Source organism: Mercenaria mercenaria, chromosome 19 (assembly GCF_021730395.1).
Source record: "Mercenaria mercenaria strain notata chromosome 19, MADL_Memer_1, whole genome shotgun sequence".
Classification (NCBI taxonomy): Eukaryota; Metazoa; Mollusca; class Bivalvia; order Venerida; family Veneridae; genus Mercenaria; species Mercenaria mercenaria.
Genome location: NC_069379.1, coordinates 11,479,318 through 11,503,606, shown reverse-complemented (window position 1 = coordinate 11,503,606; position 24,289 = coordinate 11,479,318). Strand labels below are relative to the sequence as shown.

The following is a 24,289-nucleotide window of genomic DNA, read 5'->3' as shown; positions in this document are numbered from 1 at the left end:
CAACCAACCTAAGTAAAAAAGACAACTTTGAAAAAAACTCCGCTTTTTTCCCACAAAAGGTTTAAATTTATTTCATTTTGGAAAAATTTTCGCATAATTTTGAAATTTTTTCATATCCATTCATCGCAGGCTTATTATTTATTTTTTTTGAATAGACTTATTAAAATTAAATTAAATTAGGGATTCAACATATTTAAATTAGGGATTCATATAAAGCAAACATGTATATTAATTTAAATGAATGTTAAACACTTTATGTTTTAAACACCCCCAAAAAAAAGATAATTTTAAAGGATTGTAAGAATCACTGTGTTTCTAACAAAAAATACTTTTTCCTTTTAATGCACAAAATAACACGCCTTGCACCAGGGAAAAATAAGATAAAACGTTTTTTTTTAACCGTGGGGAATGAACGGGCGTCCCAAAAAATGGAGTAAAATTTTTTGGACAGTTCCGAGTTTTAGTTTTTGATTTTTTTCAAAAAGTGAGTAACTTTTAAAAATTTTTTGTTTTTGGGACATTTCCAAAAAGGGCATCGAAAAAGATAAATATTTATGTGATTTAAGAATTTTTTGAAAAAATGTTAAAAGAAATAGCGAAAGTAAAACGTCCAAAACGCGATTAAAAGAAAATTTTCAGGGTCGTCATTAAACTGTTTAGGGGCTGTATAAAAAGCAAGCTTCGTCCCCGCCCTCTAATCCCCGGCGAGCAAACCCATTCCCGTACATCTCATGCTAAACTGGTGATGGTTTAATAAGAAGCCAACATTAATTTTGTACATGATTCCATTTCTTATATAATAGTGTTAATCAAAGTTAGTACTTTGGGGCGTGAGAGGTGTTGCACCTTCATAACCTCTCACGAACAGACATAAACAAATCCTGTCTGATTTATTGAATTCAGTGCTTCTAAATGATATCTTTATTTCCATTATCTATCACAAGATCAGGCTTTACGCGTTGTCTTGTGGCAGTAAAAAGTGCGATGATTGTGTAGTACATAGTAAAATTGTACATTCAATGCATTTTTATCATACAAGTTTCGCTTTAGCCGAATGCCAGATATTGAGGGATATTGCACATTCCATTTCCTCTCAGTTAACCTATGTCTGGTATAACTTTACCTCCTTGCATTCAATTAATTAAAAATCATGTTGACAGTGATATAAAATATTATATATCTATTATATATCTACCAGTATTCGTCCATTTTCTATTCACAAACAGATTTCGGGATATGTTATAACAACCCTTGTGTTCATGGAAAATGTTATGAAAACGAAGAGGGCTATCTGTGTGTTTGTGAAACAGGATATGAGGGTCAACGATGTGAAAACAGTAAATGTTTTGCGGTACTCTGACATGAAAATTGCATCAAACACATTACATTTGCAAATTGTTTATCAATAGAAGGGATATGCTACGGAACTGAGATTTCGGATAGTTGCAACTCAAGATATTGAATGCATACATGAGAATTTTTTTATATAGTTTTGATCGCACTGATTTCCATCAAGATACCCTTATAATCTTTATATGTTAAGGAAATATTCGCTACATTTAATTAAATTGACGAGTGTGCCACATACATAACTGCATCGAGATTCCTTTACGTTATCTAAATTGTATACCAAATGTCTTTATTATCACTCGAATTATTTCATGATATTATGTTTGTTTTTCCTTTTAGAGACTGATTACTGCCAGTCGAGTCCATGTGTGCACGGGCGATGTGTTTCTAACATAGCAAATTACACGTGCATCTGTGGAAGTAATTTCACAGGAGAAAGATGCGAAACGGGTATGATTTTATTCAAAATATATATTTGAAATCTTTACACCAAATATCAAATATAATTCAATTTTGTCAGAATGAAACATTTATCTTATCTTACGGTAGGTTTATCTGTTTGCCTTTCTGTTGTTTAATTGTTAGTTGTACCTTTTCAATACATAAGGAAGTCTCAAAACGTTTTTCTATGCACAACATTCAATGGAATAAAAACTCAATTCTTTCCGCATTTGACGATCATTCGGTAGAGGTGATACTTAAGGCTACGTTGACAGCAAAATAAAATTGTAAAATTGTTGCACATATCATTTAGCTAGCTATATACACACCAATACATACGGAAATTCAAGCTTTTAAAAACAAGTTAATTGTTATTTCTTTTTAATTAACATCGACATTCATTTAGACTATTGAACATCTGCATTGTAAAGAAGTTTTGTAACTGCACTTCCGAATTGTAAATGACAACATTCTGAACTCGTCTATTGATATGCAATATAGATACATTCAGTGAAAATTCAGTGTTTCATCAAATTTGAAATAACCTCTTTCAGCACAATATTTTACATTTTATACAGTTATAATATTAACCGATTGCTACGACATATACACGAATAACATCAGCAGCAAAAGTGGGGTATACAGTGTGATGTTGTGGAGATCAAAACAAAGGATAGAAGTATATTGTGACATGGATATATATCCTTACGGATGGACGGTAAATGATATTTTGTGTGTTGTACCATAATTTACAGGGTATTTTTTGATAATCAAAAGATTTATTAGAATTAACGATTTTTTAGCAAGACTTCCATCCTAAAACAGTCAAGCTAAATATTACGGAATAAAATGTTTGGTTGAAATAGCTTATGGGGAAAACTTTATCTGATGATCTGTTACGTACAGGTTTTTCAGAAACGATTTAATGGTTCTGTTGACTTCTACCGTAATTTCACAGAGTATACAGATGGCTTTGGAAATCTTCGAGGTGAATTTTGGCTTGGTGAGTATAATATTACTTCTTACATATTACTGGATTCAAATTATAAATTCGCATGTAATGTTTAAATAGTTCAATACCTTTACAGACACGATAAGAGAAGTTAAGGTTCATGTAAAGTGTTTGAGACTGCCCCTCGGGTGAATTTTTGTTTCATGTTTTGAGACCCAATAGGCCTTTGTTTTTCATACATTGTATACCAAACTGTTCAGAAAGAGTAGCAGTGTCATTCAAGCGAGGTTGTTTTGTTCGGTAGAATAATATTTCTGTTATATCGCATGTAATTTGCTTGTGCACATTCTGTTTTGTAAAAAATATCAAACTTCTTTTTCAAAAATATTTTGACATTAGGTCTATACTCATTATGTGCCTAACATATTTCTCTAGGTTCTCCCAGTGTTAAAATTGCTTCAATACATCTACATTTCAAAAAGTTGCAAAAATTTCAAAACGGAAGTGAAAGTAGAGCTGTCAAAATGACAAAATACTCCTATATTTCAGAAAATATGTAAGTTACCCGTATTTCATTTCTGGGAGTACCTAGATAAATATGTTACAGGCACAAACAAAACATATTTAAAGAAAAAATACTTTTGAAAAATAAGTTTGATATTTTCTACAAAATAGAACAACTGTGACGATCGAAGTAAATGTAATTTTAGACAAAATACTTATTCTCAAAGAAGCTTACCTTTATATAATGTATCCCCTGCCTCCTCTGAACAATTCAGTGTATTTATAATAAATAGTAACGGTCTTTGAAGAATAAATTTCCAAAATTAAAATTCACCTGAGGGGTGGTCTCCAAACTCTTTACATGAACTTTAAGCGCAAATAAATAAAATTCAATAAGATATGGTTAAGTGATAAAAAATATAAGGCATGTGTTTCGGTTTTGGTAGTAGATATCTAAAACTAACATGCTTCTGGTTTTGTCTTTGCCTATTCTGCCAGAAGAGAAGTATGTGGCAGGTTTTGAAAGTAGAAAAAAGTGGTTACATAAATACAGAGCGCATTTGAATTGTTATCCGATATTTTTACCTAGGGAAGCAGTTGGAAAAGAGAAATTACATGACGTAATGTAAAAAATATGATCGACTGCCTAAAATAATAAAACAAGGTTAATTTACCTCTTCAAAAATCAAAGAGAATATATACGAAATAAAAATTTACCAAACCTGGAGGTGGTTGACCATTTGTTAGCCGCCATTAGCGATATCGTTTTGTAGAAAGGTGCATTTTCCTGCATCTGTTTACCTGGGCATAACTGTTTCATGAGTTACCGATTTATTTGATTTAAAGTTAATATTGTGCGTTTATTCATTAATTAAATAACAAGAAATTCGTATGTACAGCTAATCTATTTACGTTCGGATTTACTAGGCATCAGTACTTAGACTTTTCATTTGTGTTTTAACAGACAAAATGCGAATTCAGATGTTAATTCAATAAAATACAACTTTTTATTACAAGACAGTTACGGTAGATCATAATATCTTAGGCTAAGAGTTAAATGTCAACTTAAGGATGTATGATCATTTCTTTTCTACTGTTAAGAATTTTTTTATACTCTGTGAGCTTGAAGAGAATTAGTTCTTATGACAAACAAAAGAAGAACTCATTTTAATTTTATAGGGCATTTTTTTTAACACCGTTTAAGCATTTCTGATATTTTGTAAACTTGAAAAAATGATTGTACTTTATAAAACATAAATTATCCCACTTAATGTTATAGGGATTCCATGTCTTACAGGTTACTGTGAATACAAGGTGATATCAGTATTATATAAGCATAAATGACACTAACAAATCTCTTGAAATTCGTTTTTACATGTTTACATAATTACCCCACCCACTTTATTTTCAATGGGAAACCGTTTATAAATTTACAAAACAAAAAAATTGCTGATAAGAATTTTAAAATATTTTGCAGCTTAAATTATGCACAAAAATGTTTCCAAATGGAAAGAAAAAAGTTTCGATCACCGTGCATTTAAGAGATTTATTGAGAAAAAAAAAAACATTTCAAAACTTGTGAATTTTGATATTTTCAGGCTTTTTTTTTTTGTTTTAGTTTGTATTTCTTAGATAATATGAAGTACTATGTTGAAAAGTTTGATTTCAATTGTAGCTTATAATTATATATTTCAGTCTGCAAAATATCGGAACCAAACCTTTTCTACTTTAATAGATATTTGAAATTACTCACCACTACCCTATGGTATATCTAACATCAATTTTAGGCAAATACTATACAAAAATAAGGGTAAAAAATTGTTTCGCAACAAATAGAATCTGTTTGGTTAAATGATACATTAATTTATTAGCCATTTTTGAATTATTTAGCATTAATTTTTGGTAAAACTTTTGTACGAAAGATATATTCGAAGATTTTGTTCAATATGGTGGATATCCCGAAAAAAAAACCGATAGTGCATCTTTAAATGATTAATTGAAATGTGTATCGCATCAGTACTCCAAACAATGGTTTTATTCAACGACTAATCACTAAATGAGATATTTTTTATATCTTAAGTACTACATACGCAGTTATTAATTGATTAAGGTCTTCGTTACGCAGAGGAAAATGCAGACATACATGCAAATTAACGCTATTTTGAATTGGTTAAATAACATCTCTTTTAACTTGTATAGGTCTCCGTTATATCGAAGAAATGACATCTCAATATGAGAGTGAACTCAGACTGGATGTGGTAGCTGCTGACAGTTCTCATGCGTACGAGGTCTTTCAAAACTTCAGCTTATCGAAATATCCAAAATATACCCTCCATCTCGGAAAGAAGACAGTTGAACAAATATCAAGTAAGTGAATTTCGAGCGATTTCATAAAATACTACGTATACAAAAACGCACAAATCTATTAAGGTTAAGTATGTTCATTATAAAACGGGCAGTCTGCAAATCCAATTGAGCAAATTGAAGTTTAAAGTCGTATTAACATATAGATTTTAGGTCTTCTATATCAAAACCTTGTTACAGCACGGTCACAGTTAATAGCCTGTCCCTTCTTTTTTACCGCTTGTTACGTGAACTTCACTAAAATTTCACGACAAAAAAAGTGTCGTGTAAGGAAACAAACGATGAATTTAAAACGTTTTATTTTTTTTATGTACATGTATTTTCCTGCTACGAAGGCCCTAGAAGAGTTACATTTATAGATATTACTTTTTTTCATTCTTAATAACAAGTTACGGTCTAACTTAACAGAGGATGTGAACGACACAATATAAATTGTGTAAATACAGTTAGTAATTAGGAAGGTGATAAAAAAGACTAAAATCTTACTTGAAGAATAAATGAATAATGACATTTGAATGAAAGTTTCGTTTTGAATACGCTGATATAAATGAGCGTAACTAGTGGTATTTCGGCAAGTCATTTTCTGCACTAAATATTTTACAGGAGTTGTATGCAATAGCGTTTACATTCATGATAAAGAACAGTTAGGCAACTTCAGTGTGTATAAATCATAACTATTGTATTTGAACACAGCAACATTAGTACCAATCACAGTTTGCATTTTTTATCCCGCCCGCTTAGCTCAGAAGGTAAGAGTGTTGGTCTACGGATCGCGGGGTCGCGAGTTCGATCCTCGGGCGGGGCGTATGTTCTCCGTGACATTTTGATAAACGATATTGTGTTTGAAATCATTAGTCCTCCACCTCTGATTCATGTGGGGAAGTTGGCAGTTACTTGCGGATAGCAGGTTTGTACTGGTACATAATCCAGAAGCACTGGTTAGGTTAACTGCCCGCCGTTACAAGACTGAAATACTGTTGAAAAACGGCGTTAAACTCAAAACAAACAGTTTGCTTTTTACTTTCGCTTGAACTTTTATTTAAAATCATATTTCATGTAATCTTTTTATTTGAACTAATTCTTACAAAAGTAAATTCGACGTTGGGTATTTCTATTATCTAATCAGATGTCTATTCTACAAAATGTATCAGTACCTCAAAATAGTGGTGTCTTTCCTATACTACAACAAGAACAAACATCAGAATGAATTGCATGACCAGACGGGATATGTTTATTTGAAGAACAAACGAGTAGCTGGAATACAAACACAATCAACGAAAATGCAAATCATCATACATGAAATACGTACTTTTTCTGTTCACTAATTTGAAACATATATATTTGGTCATGCTTAGATAGTACCATACATCATGCGTAAAATGTCAATGATCACTATATTTTCAAATAATTTTCAGACAGGACATAAAGCCTCAAACTGCCCTTAGACAGAGTCAAAACTGAAAAATAAAAAATGCGCGATTCGACTCGCCCAGAAAAAAACAAGAGATAAAAAAAAATTGTAAAAAACTCTGGAAACCTGTGTTCGTTTGTCAATGTCGTATCGCTATAATGTTGGACCACATTATTCATGAATATAATGACCTATGGTACTATTTCGAAAATCAAAATATCGGATGTGTATTACAAACAAATCAGAAAATATTTATAAACAAATGAACTTTTGTCATACCCAAACGTCATCGCTTTTTTTTTAACGTTATATAATTCTGATTTTAAACAAAAAGAAAATCGAGATGTGAACAGCTCTGAAACGTGTTGTAGAATGACAAATACACGCTATAAATTAAATATTCAATCATTCACTACACGCACGATAAACCCGTGAACAGTTTAACTTACTTATCACTTTACGAACCGTAAAGACAAACGTTTTACGCTATTCTAAATGAAACGCGTAAAACTAGAATTACTCTCGTGTTATGTTATCAGTTTGTTTTATCGTTGAAAAATTGAAAACGTTTTATGCGCAAATGAATATAATCTAGTTTGATCAGAAAGGCTTGTAGCTGTACATGTGCTATTATACTAAAGTTCAAAGCACGATGAAAGGATAAAACAGGACAGAAACTGTGGTTAATTCAATTACGTTTAATTTAGAGAACAAAACTGCAGTCGTTTCAGTTTTGAATTGTTTAACTTATTTACAATAATAGTAAATTACAACATTCAAATAGAAATATGATGAATTTTACAGATTAAAACCATATATTCACTGTAAACAAATAGAATTACTAAATAAATTTCTAGAAGAAACGGTACTTATCTGCACACGTGTCCTGTTTTAAATTACAAATGTAGATTTAATGGTTATAGAAAATCAGGTTTTACAGTTTCATTACACGAATATTTTATTCGTATTTGTTTTACTGAATCCAAAATAGTTTGATTAAAAGAGAGAATCTAACAACATTTCATAAAATCCTTTAATATTGCATTTAATCATTTCTATCTATCACATATTGCAACGATTTTCTTTTCAAATTACCAGTTTTAATTGACGTTTTGCTATAAATTGAAAATCGGTAAATTCATATCCTTTTCACAAAGTCCAAATCTTGATTAACACACAGTACTAAATATTACTACAATAGACAAAACCCTGCATAGTTTCGTCGATGTGATACCATCAGATTAAGAAATTCAGAAATGTTCTATTCATTGGGTCATTACATAAATCTCACTGTAATACATTTCTAACATAATTTTTGTTAATTACTTTTTATTTTATCATGCAATATGTTTCGTATTGAAAACTTATGTTTATTATAGGACGCCGCTTGCAAAAAGTATTTATTTGTAGAAATATACAATCTAAACGAGAGTCATATTTTAAAATATTTAAACTCGTGCATCACGATTCACATACAAATTGATCTATCTATGTAAAGTAATAGTTGCAGAGCAATACAAACATATTTGATGCCGAATGGACTTGATGCCGAAACGACAGTGGCGCCGAAACGGCTTGTGTAGAAACAACTTTGGACAGAAGGATAATAACCATCAGAAAAACACGTTATTTCTACATATTTTCAAAATTTAAGAAGTAACGTCTTACCAACGTGGTGTCATTCATAATATTATGTAACTATAGATATGTTCTGTCTTGCTATCAGGTATTCACATTATTATACAACAGATACATTTTTTTTTCAGATAGAACAAACGGATTTTCTTATAGCAACGGTTCTGACTTCAGCACATTCGATCATGATGCAGACCAATATAATGGTGAAAACTGTGGACAACTGCAACGTGGTGGATGGTGGTTTGTAAACTGTTCTCGGGTTAACCTGAATGGCGAGTATCTAACACCACCAGGAGGAACATCAACTTACTACTATGGATATGGAGGTTTCATCTATTATCTATGGAAACAATTCGCAACACTTAAATCATCACAAATCATGTTTAGAAAACACACTTAAAACTTTCCATTTTCGAATGTCAACGGACGATGTATTTTTCAAGGTTATTGATACACGTACTTACAACATCACACCAAATAACTTAAACGTTTCAGAATATATGTTTGAATACTGTTGGAACTATGGATTTTTATATCGTGGATCAATAAATGTAACTAAATAAAAGATAACAAAATTGTTCGTAGGTTCTTCTTATGTTGTATCACTTTAAAATTTACATACATATGTAATCACATCCGTACTGAAAAATCTGTAAAAGTACACGTACGTAGCTCAGCAAAAGAGAAACTACACAATTTACAGTAATAAATATGTTGTAAAAAGGAAGAAGCAGATACCTGAAAAATAGACGTATGTGAAGTTCATAAAATAGGGTTATTATGATAGTATCTTGATCATACCAGGTCGGATTTGACAAAATTCACGAGAGCCAATTACGAAATCCCAGACTACTGTTATAATGACCCTTTTATTTTATGCCTCAACTTTTTTGTTTGTCGTTTTCTAATTGAACGAAATATCGATGTGAAAATAGAACTTAGTGTAGTTTTTCTGTGAACTATATATATAGAACTGTGTCAGGTCATGCATATTAAATAAAAGTAGTCCGGCAACATACAATATAGAAGGTCCAATACGGATATTTTTTCTACCTGTTTGTATTTTCTTGTAAAATGCAAGCCGTTTTTGACATACTTTATGTAGGTATATATTAAACATTAATATAATTATATATGTACTATAAAGACATGTTGAGAAGACATAAATCTGTGTGCGCAGTAGTCCTTAATTAATCAAAGAACAACATGTAAAAAGCTTGTACTTAATCGGTAAACAACTCTAGAATGAAGCAAGTCGCAAACAGAACCATTGAAAAAAATTACCTACCTAATAATTCAAATATTAAATATTTTATTCTAGGCACAATAGTTCTAAATAGGTAGATTACAAACTAGGTAATGAAACAGCACTTTCGGGCGAAAGCTTTAAAAATGATTTTAGCCTGCCGAAACTTGCATATTTTTCATGCATTTAGGCTACTGTTGCTATAAAATGAAACTGACTATTATAGAAAGCCATTTCTTCTTTAAGGTACAAGTGTACTAAATAGGTAATCGAGCAGCACCTCAAAGGCGGAAAGAAAAAGTCCTCGGTTTTTTTTTCAGGTTAAAGTGGCATTTTTATGCTTTATGTAAGCAAGGCTCTGTTTTTATTTCATTGTGAACCTATATATGACATTTTGGTAGCATTTTCAAGGAGATTTTTTGCAGATATTGAAATGTATACAAATCTTATTACACATGTGTTTAAACCCATATTTCAGCTGTCAGTTTGGAAGATATTTCATAATGTTTACCTGTCACACAAAAACTTCTCTTAGTAGATACATGACCCCTACTTTTCTTGGTGTTTTTGTTTTTTTTGTTGTTTATAGGGCATTTAAGAACATAAGGCTGGTAATCCTGTTTTAAAACATTGGCCTGGCTATGTGTAACAGTTTTCAGAATATTGTTAATTTTATAAAGAATATATAGCAAATTTATTTACTATCTTCCTCAATGACTGAAAGTAGCGCCTCTCCCTGAGGAGGCGATCAGTTAGAACAGAGTTCAAATAGGATGGGTCATAGAAATGGAATATAGATCTCACATGATAACATGTGAGAGGTCTCGACAATTATAGAAATAAAGGTATCGGGACACTACATTATCACCCTGTTACACTTTATCTTATACCTAACATTTTTCGCTTTGAAATTATATATTCTATCTTCTTTCAATCTATCAGTAAGGTATTAATTGAGAGACAGTTTAAATTTACAATGTATAGCATGGTATATATGAAAAAAATAGATTCGCAAAAGCAGCGTGCATCCAAATTGAATATGACTGTCGGATAACAATTTAGTGTTGTAAAACCAATTAAAGATGGAATATAGTCACTGTTTGCCGTCACTAAAATTCACATTAACTCAAATGTTGCCCTTTTTTGTTAATGCAACTCGATGTCGAAATTTTCAGAAGCTATTTCATATAAAAATACTGTCTGTCACAAAACTTTTAATTTAAAAAGTGGAATTATGAGCATTTTTTTTCAAGTAAAACTCCAGCTGAAATAGGTGTGTGTGTAAAAAGGGTGGAAAATATAGCTTTTTACATAATATACCAAATTCTTCCTGTTACCAATACGAAATACTAAGTTTCTAAATATGACTTTTCTTATTTCGACTGGGGCAGTCTTTTTTAGAAAAGTAAAACTGCGTGCAAGAGTTGCTTCCTTCAACTTCAGAAATCTTTACCTACAGGTAAGGGATATCACTGTGTAGAAGATTGAAGAAAATTATTATTATAACAGTCCTATTTCTTTATTTTTAAAATATCAACTTCAAATACTTATTCGGCATTATAGTTAATTTATTATATAATAACACATTTAAATGCAAAGCAATCGAAAACTGCTTTTATAAAACATTCACGAAAACATACTATAATATTATGCAGTAAGATGCGCATAATGCCACTTTAAATCAAAAGATCCGTTAACTAACTGAACTTCAGTTTTCGCTTCGAAGTCTGTACTAAAATTGATGATCCTGGATAAACCCGTATCAAACTAGTCTGATCACAGAGCCGCCTGGATGAAATAACATTTTATTTTCATACCTACTGCCAATGATGATTGCACTGGAAACCTAGATGGTCTTTATGCATCTGGTTTATATATACTTTTATTCTATACCTATTTTATCTATCCAATCACGAACGTTCATTTGCAACACATGACCGTACAATATATTACGGTATTTGGATGCACGTGCGTACAAAATCCTGTATTTTCTGTATTTGGACGGTTCAGCAGTCCCATGTTAAACATACGATAAAGCCCGAAACGCGTGAAAATGTTCCGAATGTAAATCGCACACAGTTTGATTATGCGTCTTGAAATCTGGATTTTATATGAGTTTTTTTGTTTGTTTACAACACACAAAAACAATTCAAGGAATAACAATTTTTAATGCTATCTGATTTAGATATTAAAACGTTCATTAATAATCAAACACTTTAAAATACAGTAAAAAGGATCATCAGATGTTGGAATATTTGAAATGTCACTAAAAGACGCCGTTCCTGACATAACCTAGCAATTGGTATCAGCATTGACTGTCTGAATAGCTGCCTCATGTCTGCTCTATAATTCAGTTTTCGTCGGATCTTCACCAAACTTGCTGACAGTGTCTGTGGGCATTACATCTCGGCCAGTTTCGATAAGCAGGCAAATTGTACCAGACACTCTTTGATTATAGTCATTGAATTACTCGAAAAACGGGGAATTTAGCCTTGTCCGCTCTTTTAAGTCGAACAGTTTTCATCCGATCTTCACCAAACTTGCTAACAATATTTGTAGGCATAATATCTCAGCCAAGTATTATTACCACCCAAATCGCCAAATGGCTGTTGTAGGGAGGTTGCACCATATACTTTATTAATGATTATACGCAGAAAAAAAAAACAACATTAAATGAATTACGTATATTACGTATGAAGTGAAATAAATATAGAATAAAAAGGTTATTTAATGTCTAACATTGTTCTGTATAATATATATTTGCACTCATATCAAGCTGGGAAAAATTAGAAAAGGCAGGAATACAATATTCAGTGAAACATTTTTAATTGAAACTTTATTATAGTAAGATAAAATAGATATAGAATAAAAAGATTATTTAACATTGTACTGTACAATACGAGATATATTTGGACTCGTACCCAGCTGAGAAAACCATATTGAACTCGCCTAGTGGATCGTCCAATATGGTTTTCTCAGCTGGGAACTCGTCCAAACATATCTCCGTATTGTACAGAACAATGTTAAATAACCTAATAATAATTTAAATTAGTACTTAATTGGTTATGATAATATAAAACTACTGCTACTGCTACAACAGCCTTTACTCGTTCTCTGAACTTCGTTAAGATACAATGAAATCTATAACATGACTGTAACGTTAGTACACTTTTTTTGTTGACGAGAACATTTCCTATCGAATCTTTACAGTTTAACTAATATGTATCTAAAAATGTTGTTAGCTTTAGTTTTCGAGTAGATTCTACTTATTTCTGCAAAACTGAAAGACATAACTGGCAAGACTGTTTGAAATATGACAATATGATAAAGACATGAAGTTCTTTATACATTTAATGATTTATGATTTAGGTGCTTATTTGTCCTAACATTAAGCTTAGACGTGGTGCATGTTCTCTGTGACGATTTGATAAAAATACATTGTGTCTGCAATCATTAGTCCGCCACCTCTGATTTGTGTAGAGAAGTTGGCATTTACTTGCGGAGAACTGGTTTATACTGGTACAGAATCCATGAACACTAGTTTGTTTAACAGACCGCCGTTACATAACTGAATTACTGTTGAAAAGGGGCGTTAAACCCAAAACAAACGAACAAATTTATATATTCCTATTACATGGAGACATGCGTTATAAAGTGATGCAATGATAATACTTATAAGATTGAAACCGACCTCATGTTGAGGTAGAAACTTAAACACAAACATCGTTAAAATGCTAAAAAAACTCCGTGTTCATCATAGGTATGTATGTGATCATTAATTTACAAAATAAATTCTTGTTTAGTTTGAAACTCTGTAGGTAAACTGCTACTTAACAGTTATAGACCATTGTTTTTTCCCATATTTGCAATACACTTGGCGTATGTGTTGGTGTATAATGTAACCAAAAGACCTAGCTTTTCTATATAAAAGCATTAGTTATTACCTGTAAGTTATTGTTTTTAAAAGGAAATATGTATCCAGATTCCGTAATTTCACGTGAAACCCCTAATTTTTACGCTCTTTGTTTATTCTTCTGGAGTGCTCAAAAACTGCGTAAAAATATAATATAAAAAGTAGAGACATAAATTTAGTGTGTGAGTTTACGCATTTATTACTCTTAATATTATCTATAATACAGCATGATACAGCTGATGATAATAAATTCAATTTTAACAATTTGAAAATATAATTTCATAATTATTTTTTTTTAAATGATAATTTTGTTTTGTATTAATTACCTCTGCCTAGGTACACATTTTCGTCAATGGCAAAATGGTCAATTGTTTTGATAGAAGTGGGCATACATTGGTAACAAAGCAAAAAATTATGAAATTTATACTAAAGACTATTTTCAATCACCTACATAATATGTAGTTCAGGATTTTAATGTGAGTCACGAAAGTTGTCAAAAGAAAAATATTTTAGGTCCCCGGATGTAACAATGTAGCTTCTTCCCGACGTTGGCGTCGTCGTCTTGACTGGACAACTTGTTGACGATTATCAGCAAGTTTCTGTCCCATTTATTACACTCACAAGTAAATAAAACATCACACCTGCCTTTTCCAATTTCCTATTGCTAAAAGCTTTAGCCCAACCTACATCACTATTTATTCTCTGATAATTTTGTCAGTGAAAAACATGCAAAGTTTAAATCTCAGCAGTTAGGCAAACTTTCTCTTAAAAAATAAGGTTTGGGACACTACTGAAACATTATCATAACTTGCACAAAATCAGCGATATAAAGTTTTTTTTATGATGTATTGTTTCAAGAATGAATATAGGTAGTTTATTTTTGTTAAACCGTCAGACTATTATATAAGTTGTGTATTAATCTATAAACATGAGCAAATGAGGAAAACATAAGGTTTTTACAACAGAATTTCAGTAGACCTTTACCAATGTCTTTAAACCTTTAGCCTGCTGGCGGCGATTTATTTTACCTTTGCGACCAATACAGACCAGGTCTGCCCAGTTCGCTATTCAGTCAGTAAAATGTCAGTGAACACTCTTTGAATATTAGGTGGTACTGCTCAAATTAAATGATGGAAAAGTTCATTCTAGACTAGAAATTGAGCAAGGTAAGTGTTGCAGACTCATATCCGTTCCATTTTCTTATGGTTGCTAACCTACTTTGGTATGCATGGCTCTATGGATGTGTTTGGGCACTCTGTATTTCCAGGAAATCCCTCCTTACCTTTCATCTTTCATGATTGGAATTACACATATTTCCATCAGAAAGAGGGATTATTGTATCAGTTGCTACTGCAGTGACATTTTAACACTGACATTCATGATATTTGTGATTTGTGTATGAACAGATGTGTTTATTATTTTCAAACCCCTCTCTACCATGCCGAGAATGTATTCTTTCATTTAAACATGTATTTATTACTTCAGTAGGATTTCTTTTAGTATGTCTTTTTTATAGACTTGGGACAATATAGGTGAATTTGTGTGTGCGTGTGTGCGTGTGTGCATGCGTCATAGTTTTATGGTTACTTTACATACATATTTTCTTGAGAAATGTAAGTATTTAAGTTCAGCAAGTATGGATACCTGTATATTTTACAGAAACCGTAAAGTATGATTCGTTTTTACATGATCAAAATCAATATTTATTATCCTAGCACTATACAGAATAGAACAAAACGGAGTTTTAGCCCTGATTTTATCAAGATTAGTCCTGATAAATATAACATAATATGATCAATTCTAAGGTAAAAACACTACAGTAAACTTCACTTATAAGGAACAGCTTGGGACCTCTAAAATGTTCCTTATAACCGAGGTTTCTTATATCCGTATAGCGAACTAGTTCCTTGTAACCGAGATTTGTATAAAAAACACAATTTGTTTAGCGAACACTATTTGAAATATTTGGAAAGAGCAATGTGTTCACACTCGGGCCTACCATGAATCTTAATGTGAGAAAGTTGCGAGTCTAGTACCGGTCCTTTCATGGAGGGATGGTAAGGTAAACTGTCTGCATTTTTATGACTGAAATAGTTTTGAAACACGGCGTAAAGACCTAAACTAAGCCAAAATATACCGTCGGTAAAAATAACCGTAATTTATGTTTATTTTTTGTCGGTTATATCTATCTTCTTTTTTAGAAAGAGAGCTTCATTATGATAATAAAATATGTTGCAGTTACTTCCCTTACCCACTGCATCTTATGTGGATAGGCATCAATACTAACATAAAATTAATTTTCATTCTTTTTTATATTGCACACACTAGATAGATAACGGCGCCATGCAAACATGTACGAATCAAAGTGTACATTATTTTTTATATATTTTCTATTGTCCATTTTGGCATCTGCTATAATTTTTACAATCGGATATTTGGTAAACTGGACTGTATGCTATTGCTAATCACTCGTAATTAACACACGGTTATAAGGAACATATGTTCCAGTCACAGTTCCCTTGAACCGAGGATTATTGCATTGAATAAAGAAGGAATTAGATCAGGAAATTGAAAACTGTTATTTATAACCGAGTCCCTTATAAGTCAGGTTTACTGTATGTATTTACATATTTAAACATTTTAAACAATGTTAATAAAGTAAAGTAAAGTTAAGTCAGTACAAAAAAAAAAATACATTCCTAATTTATGACATAGTAAGGAAGGTATAGGCATAATCTGTATTCTGTACAAAAAAAGGAAGTACATATTATATAAAATGGTAATGGAAGTATAGGCATAATAGTTATACAAAAATAGAAAGTTAACATTATTTAACATGGTAAAGAAAGTATAAAATAAAATTAATATATATTCTGTACAAAAATAGGAAGTACAGATTATATAACAGGGAAAAAAATAGACATAATATAAATATGTATTCTGTACAAAAATAAGCAGTACACATTACATAACATTTGTTGTTGTTGTTGTTGTTGTTTTTTACGGGGTGGGGGTGAGGGGGTTCAACGCCGTTTTTCAACAGTATTTCAGTCATGTAACGAGGGGGGGGGGGGTCATTTAGCCAAATCAGTTTTCCTTGATTTTGTACCAGTACAGATCCACAAAGTAACTGCCAACTTTCCCACATGAATTATATTATCAGAGGTGGAGGACGAATGATTTTAGATACAATGTCTTTAATGAAATAGAGAACAGTGGAAATCGTCAAATCGTCATGAAGAACAAACGCCCCGCCCGGTGATAGAACTCGCGACCACGCGATCCGTAGACGCTCTCCCAACATAACATGGTAAAGAAAGTATAGGCATAATATTATTATGTATTCTGTACAAAAATAGTATGTATACACTATATAACACGGCAAATAAAGATTTTTTTTTGTTTCTTGTTTTGGATGTCGCATCGACACAATTATAGATCATATGGCGACTTTTCATTTCGATGATGGAGAAAGACCCCAGTGCCCATCCGTGCATTATTTCATGAGCAGGTACCTAGGTAGAACCAACGATCTTCCGTAAGCCATCTAGATGGCTTCCCTTCATGACGAATTCAATGGCCCAAGAGAGGCGGCTCGACACACATCGGTGAAAGGCATGTGGTTTGAAGTAAGCAACCTTAACCATTCGGCCAGGGAGACCCAAACAACATGGTAAAGAAAGAAAAGGCAATATGATACTATATAATCCGCACAAAAAATGTACGTAAACACTCACTATATAAAATAGTAAAGAAAGTATAGGCATTCAATTGATATGTATTCTGTACAAAAATAGTATGTACATATTATATAATATAGTAAAAACGGTATAGACATATTACAAATATGTATAATGTAAAGATAATATGCACACGCTATATACAGAAATACAAAAATACTGAAATATAAGAGTGGCATCAAACATAATATCAAGTTCAAAGTATTTTATATGAACATAAATCAGATTGGACATACACATCCGTGAAATATTGTTTACTTATAGGTGTTGTGTAGGCCCGTTGGACTGGGTGTTTACAATTTATATTGTTTTATATGTATATATCAATACCATACACATGTCACTATAATAAAAGATTATCTTACACAGTGAACGTTGTAGACACATATATTTTCTATATAAAAGTGTAAATTCGTAAATAATACATTGATTTAAAGCAGTCAGATCCTCATATAAGGTGACGACAGCACGTCAAGGTACGAAGTTAAATCGTTTTCGATCTTGAAAAAAAAAAAAATTGATAACGCTTTTTATTCATTTTGCCACTTTTCTTAAATGTATAAACGATAGTATTGATTTACCCGCACCAACTGTATCTCCAGATGTATAACAAATAGACGGTCTCTTCAAATAGAAGGCCAAAGAATAACGTTAATGGAAAACTACAATATTTTAGCATATAGCATATCTTTTATAGCATGTCTTTTATTAGTCTTAAGCATATATCAGCTCATCGACATATACATACAATATTAAACACATCTGGCATACGTTATACTTGAATTACTAAGCAAAAGAATACATAAAACATGAAATATAGACTAGAAATCAGGAAACAAAACAGAAAAAAAGCAACACACAAAAAAAAAAAAACAAAAAAAAAAACAGATACACATACGGCGAGAATAGATCATCATATTACAAAAGTGTATGCAGCGGTAACATATCGTTTATCTATCTATTTAAGTTAAGTCTCTGAAAAAAGATTGTCTCAGCTTGAAGGCCTTAGTGATATACACTGCTAATTTAATAAGTACGTTTTTATTTGTCGAATTTAAACGTTGAATGAATTTATATACACTTGGATATTTACTATAGTAGCTACTTATATATTTTTTCCTTATATCTGAATATAACTTGCATTTCATAACAAAATGAAATTCATTTTCGATGTCATTCATATCACACAGAACACATTTACGTTGTTCTCTTGGAACTACATTTTCATTATCTTTTGCCTTTTCTATCATTAAGTCATATGACCCCATACGTATTTTTGCAATAGCACGTCTATATTTTAAAGTATTTACTAGTATCAGGTATTCTGGCATGCCAAAAGTCTGTTCGATTTCCTTATATAGGTACAATAATGGGTACGCATTGATACTTGCACGCCAGTCTGTTATATATATATATATCCTTTAATCTCTGCTTTAAAACAGGTGTGAAACTTTCACTACTGACTGACGATGGGAAAATCCAGATTTCTCCAAATCCTATCACACCCAAAAAATGTTTTACTTGTAATAACCAGTTGTCTATGCCATTTTCCGTTAATCTTATCAACATTTCAAATATCGAGTTTAATATACAGTTATCCCTTCTGTTACTTAATTTTATAAAATATTTAATGATTCTTACTTTCCTGTCAATTATCAATGGAAATCGACCAGACTCTCCATATACCCGCGCATTATTAGTCAACATTTTAACTCCTAAGGTCCATTTTACGAATTTCCTTTGTACTCTCTCAACGCATTCCGCACTTGATAGTCCCCATACTTCGCTTGAGTATGAAAGAACTGAACTAACAAACGAATCGGAAAGGTTGAACATGATATTAGTTGGCACTTGAATATTTTTGACTAAAGAGTATTTTAGCAACACTTCTCAAGTATCATTCCGTTGTAACTGTAACTATCATGCAACTACCTTTTTCGCAGGGCACTAAATTAATATAGCTTACCAAATAACAGGTATAATGCAAGTCAAGCGAAAAGTGTTTTTGAGTACACGGACAATAATTTCTCTTCCTGGTTAGTTATTGCGAAATATTCTTTCACTTCTAAAAACTGAATAGATATACTTCGACCTTGATAGAAAAATAAAATACGTCCGCAATAAAGAAACACAAGCTTTTCCATTTTAGAGCATGTAGGTGTAAAGTGGGGGACAAGAAGTCATTGTTTCATTTAAAAATGAGATTTTCAGACTATATCTAATAAGAGAGTTATAAGAGAAGTACCCTTTGATCTGCTACAATGTTATGAAGCTATTTACTTGGGTTTTACTGTACGATACGCAATTTATGTTTTTTTATGGAATATTGGTCGGTAACTGAGTGAACTTGACATTAACGTGAGATCAACATGCGGCCGTTAATGACAAACAGTTTGCATGTGATGACACAAATCATGAATTTTACTTTTTTGTTTTTGTTTTCACTTTATAAACGTCATTCTAATTGTTCTGCATACTGTCGACTGGCAAGATGTATGATAGAGTCACACAGCCCTTCCCAACCCCCGGGCTGGACATTGACATCTTCATCCTGTTGCACGAGTTTTGCACGAGTGTATCGTTGAAACATTTGTTTAAGATGAGCAGACATTTCGTTATCATCTACTTCTTCACAGAAAATTAGCACTATCGGTTTCTGTTGTTCATATGCTTCTTTTACTTCTAAGCAACACCAGTTGCTTTGACAAAATGATTTGGAAACGACGAACACGATTACACAAGATTCTGAAACGCATCTCATTATTTCCGCCACGATTTCTGCTCCAGCACGAAAATGTCGTTCATCGATGCAAACTGAGTCTGATTCAAGGCCTGTAATTTCCTTTAATGTTTCATTCAAATTTCTGTAGATATGTTCGATGGCAACAGTACTATCCGTATTGGAATAGGACAGTAAGCACAGAAATTTTTCTTTAATCTGGTTATTTTGATAGTTTTTGAGAAATCTCCGGACCTGGTCATTCTTTCTACGTCTTTTGATCAATTTAGAGACAGCTATTAACGCAATTGTAATTATAGCTATTGCAATAACTACTGCTAAGGAAATGGATACGTACACCAATGCTCTTATACACATAAATTTTGTCTTAGCTGCAGTTTTGTCATCGATGTCAACTACCCTGCCTTCTAATTTGCAATTAAGCATTGTGTCACGGCCTGACATATATAGTGATTTTTTCTGTATCCATTCTATGAAAGGTGCACTATTACATGAACATTCTATTGGATTTCCTTCAAGATTAATGCTTAAGTTTGTTTGAAAATGAATCACATCATTCAGATAATTCATTGATTGTTCATCTAAGACATGAATCAAATTATCAGATAAATCTAGATACCGTAGATTCTTGAGATGTTTTGTATTAAAAGTAACTTTTCGCAGAAGGTTTCCCTTAAGGCTTAGGTAAGTGAGCATTTTATTCCGAAGGAATATAGACTCCGGTAGATAGGATAATCCATTTCTGTCCAACACAAGTTTCTCTAGATTTAAACAGTTTGCAAACAGATTTATAAATTCAGGAGAAGAAGACATATCAGATAGCCGGTTTTCACCTAGCAGAAAGGTTTTAAGATTTGCAAGTCCTCTTGTGACGTTTGAAGACAAAAAGCTCATTTTATTACCTGTAAAATCAATGTAACTCAGAAAGTTTTGATTTGGCCAATGAAAGGTTGTTCCTTGAATTCGACGAACGTTATTTCCTCTAAACTGTAATACCTTTAAATTCATACTGCATGTCAGGTTAAATGTCGAATTAATTATTTCAACAGGAAATCCAGTATCTCCAAGCACGTAATTCGCGAAAATGTTTTCAATGAAAAATAGGTTAAATGCATACACATCGTGTAGTTCTGTACAGTCAGTACAATGATAGTTAGAAAAACGAAACCGATCTCCTCGCCAGAACGAAGGAAACATTTGTGTGGCATTCAGCGACTTTACGTTCATGAATAACTGTAGAAACGGAACAAATACATCGCCTGGGGGTGATGATATGCTATATGACGTGTCAGATAGGTCTAAATGTGTAACCTTGGAATCTCCTTTCAGAACAAACGGCTGAAATTGAATCATCGTTTTTCGTAAACTCAGATTTTGAATTCTTCTGTTTACCAGCATATCAATGAATAGTTGAGAGAAATGTATGCTCCTACCTCCGCAAAATGTATTAACTTCGTTTAAGTTTAAAGTGCGAAGTTTTGTAAACTCTCCATCCCACATAAGCGATGACGCAACAAAGGTGCTGTTAAGAGTGACGCACCCGGAAAAATCAAGTTCAGTAATGTTTTCAAGTCCGCGAAAAATATTTCTTCCAGGTATATCACCCATACTGAATTTACGTGTGTGGATACCAAGCACATTCAAAGAATCCAATCCACGAAAAGCAGAGTCATAAACATGAATGGAATTAGTTGTTGTCTTATTTTGGTATATCTGAAGAATCAGAATATGTTTCCAACTTGGATCACTAAAACTGTTTCTATTCAGGTGGACTTCTCCGTGATTTTCAACGTAGACCTCTGTCACTCCAGGGGGTATTTTCTTGGGTATGTCATATTGGCAAGTCATTGCTTTGTCTGTAGTGTCACAAACTACATCCGCCTTGGAACCACATACCAACAAGATAAAAGTGATCGACATAACCATCAGTGATTTGATGAAATGCATGTTTTCCATGGTTTCCAGATTCTGAATATAATATATTAATGCTAGATTAAAATGTTTCTTCTAAATTTGGAAATATTTTAAAGTTATCTAATGGATACGTTTCACTAAAATGTTTCATATTTAGGTATAATGTAGGAAATCAAAATCAGATATATTCTACTTTACTTCATATATTTATAAATGAAGCTACATTTATACATTGATGATTAAATGCCATGTTGTAATAGTGGATTGTTAAGAACGAAAACTTCTAGTTTTTAGTAAAAGTGCACTTTAATACAGTATTTAACCATTAATATAGGCAGCTAGTACTGTTTTAATAAAATGTACAGTATGACTGATACACATTATATAGCGTTGATTCTATGTTTACATAACTTATGTGTAGTATTAGATCATGGTTTCATCTAGAATACATACTAATATATTAAAAGAAAGCAGATTTATAGATATTCATGGAACTGAGTTTGAGCAGTAAAAACAACGAAACAAAAAAAAAAAAAAAAAAAAAAAAAAAAAAAAAAAAAACAATTCGGCAAATGACTTGGATAAAATTCATTTAGATTTTAAGAAATATCTCTAATCTCGAAATAATTAAGGGTTATTGCAACATAATATGTAAATTTTGAAATACCTGTTGTGTCGTTCTGTTAACGATTTCCTTTAAATGTATATAAAGCAACTCGGTTTAAAGCAGATATTACTTCATACCGTTAAAAAACACTTGTGTAAAATCTACATACAATAATGATTCTTTTGATAATTCGAATCAGGAAGATTAAATGAAACCGCCTATAATTACACAGAAGAAAATAGGCGAAATGCATTCAAGCATACAACACGTGCACCTGCTGTAGTTTGATACCATTAACGCTTCTCACTGAAATTTGATACTCTAAACGCTTATTGAAATAAACTGGGTTGAATTTTGATACCCTACGGCGAGAAGAAAACATCTTCAGTCTTTTCCCGGTTAAATGTTTTAATTGTTTTCACATTAAGAATTAAAGCTAAATCGTTCAGTAATTTAATAGATGACATTATTTCGAAGGAAACAAATTTAAGAAATAATAATAAGTTGATCTTAAGGGGACGCATACTGCTACATTCACAGTTTATACAGAAATGAGGAAGGGGTGCATATTCAAGAAATCGATGGTGGGAAGATAAAAAACATATTCCTAAACTGATATAATACTGATGGACACCTGTAATATTCAGTACTTTGTGGATAAGGGATGTGGTACTGTGAATGTAATAGGAAAACAGAGGTCTTTGTGAAAGTACATTCAACACAAAATATTAAGCTTTTGTATAAGGAAAAAAACAGGTTTTTTACAATAACAGTGTTACAAATAATGTTCAAGGGATGAAATTTTCTTTCTAACACACCAGGTTTGCTCATACATGTAAAAATTTAACGCCACGTCATTTCAGCTCGGGATGGACGCCAGATTTCTCATTGATAAAAAATGTAAACAAAAAAATCAGAGTGGGATTAGCATTGCAAGGGCATAACATGATATTCAACACAATAAATACCTTAGAACAGATATCTAAGATGCTACAAAGGTCAGGCGGGTTAAATGCATAATGTCGATCACTTAAAATTCATCTTGAAAAGGTGGTTAATTTTAGTTTATTTACATGGTTTTTAATTTTCCCACGACTTCTCGGCGATTCACTGCAAAAAGTATTACTGCGCCGGACGAAAGGCAACTCTAATAAACAACGGGAGACAACTTAGGTGTCAGCACGTGTATGATTTTTAAAAAAACATGTCGATGATTATAATTTCTTATCAAATAATGAATCCTATTCAGATATTCGTCTTTAATATTAGAACATTATTAATTTCTGTGGACATTTATCAAAAAATATTACTTACAGTGAACTACTTTGCGCATCAAACTGGTTTCCACTTCAGTTGTGAGGCACTGCCGTTATACTTTTTGACAACAATAACAAAACACAAAATGAATCAATAAAGTCACTTATAAACCGACTGCTATTTACATCAGTGTAAGAATAGTTGTTGTTACC

The 24,289-nt window shown here is 32.0% G+C and overlaps 2 protein-coding genes across 2 annotated transcripts; one reads left to right on the top strand and one right to left on the bottom strand.

Moving 5' to 3' along the window:
- Nucleotides 1-1,229: 1,229 nt before the first annotated feature.
- Nucleotides 1,230-9,240, top strand: LOC128550928 (ficolin-2-like). The gene is made up of 6 exons (XM_053530998.1): nucleotides 1,230-1,337; nucleotides 1,690-1,800; nucleotides 2,370-2,509; nucleotides 2,698-2,794; nucleotides 5,447-5,614; nucleotides 8,789-9,240. The coding sequence occupies exons 3-6, from the start codon at nucleotides 2,441-2,443 to the stop codon at nucleotides 9,058-9,060; spliced, it is 606 nt and encodes a 201-aa protein (XP_053386973.1). The 5' UTR covers nucleotides 1,230-1,337; nucleotides 1,690-1,800; nucleotides 2,370-2,440; the 3' UTR covers nucleotides 9,061-9,240.
- Nucleotides 9,241-15,558: 6,318 nt separating this feature from the next.
- Nucleotides 15,559-23,054, bottom strand: LOC123542955 (toll-like receptor 4). The gene is made up of 2 exons (XM_045329009.2): nucleotides 22,881-23,054; nucleotides 15,559-22,267 (listed from the first exon to the last, which is right to left on the bottom strand). The coding sequence occupies exon 2, from the start codon at nucleotides 22,253-22,255 to the stop codon at nucleotides 20,015-20,017; it is 2,241 nt and encodes a 746-aa protein (XP_045184944.2). The 5' UTR covers nucleotides 22,256-22,267; nucleotides 22,881-23,054; the 3' UTR covers nucleotides 15,559-20,014.
- Between the last annotated feature and the right edge of the window lie 1,235 nt (nucleotides 23,055-24,289).

What these genes read in the sequence shown, in the direction of transcription:
- LOC128550928 (XM_053530998.1), top strand. Translation starts at nt 2,441, where the DNA reads ATGTTGTGGAGATCAAAACAAAGGATAGAAGTATATTGTGACATGGAT. An exon ending in TATATCCTTACGGATGGACG is followed by an intron (nt 2,510 to 2,697) that starts GTAAATGATATT and finishes TGTTACGTACAG; the next exon opens with GTTTTTCAGAAACGATTTAA. An exon ending in TCGAGGTGAATTTTGGCTTG is followed by an intron (nt 2,795 to 5,446) that starts GTGAGTATAATA and finishes TAACTTGTATAG; the next exon opens with GTCTCCGTTATATCGAAGAA.
- LOC123542955 (XM_045329009.2), bottom strand. Translation starts at nt 22,255, where the DNA reads ATGGAAAACATGCATTTCATCAAATCACTGATGGTTATGTCGATCACT.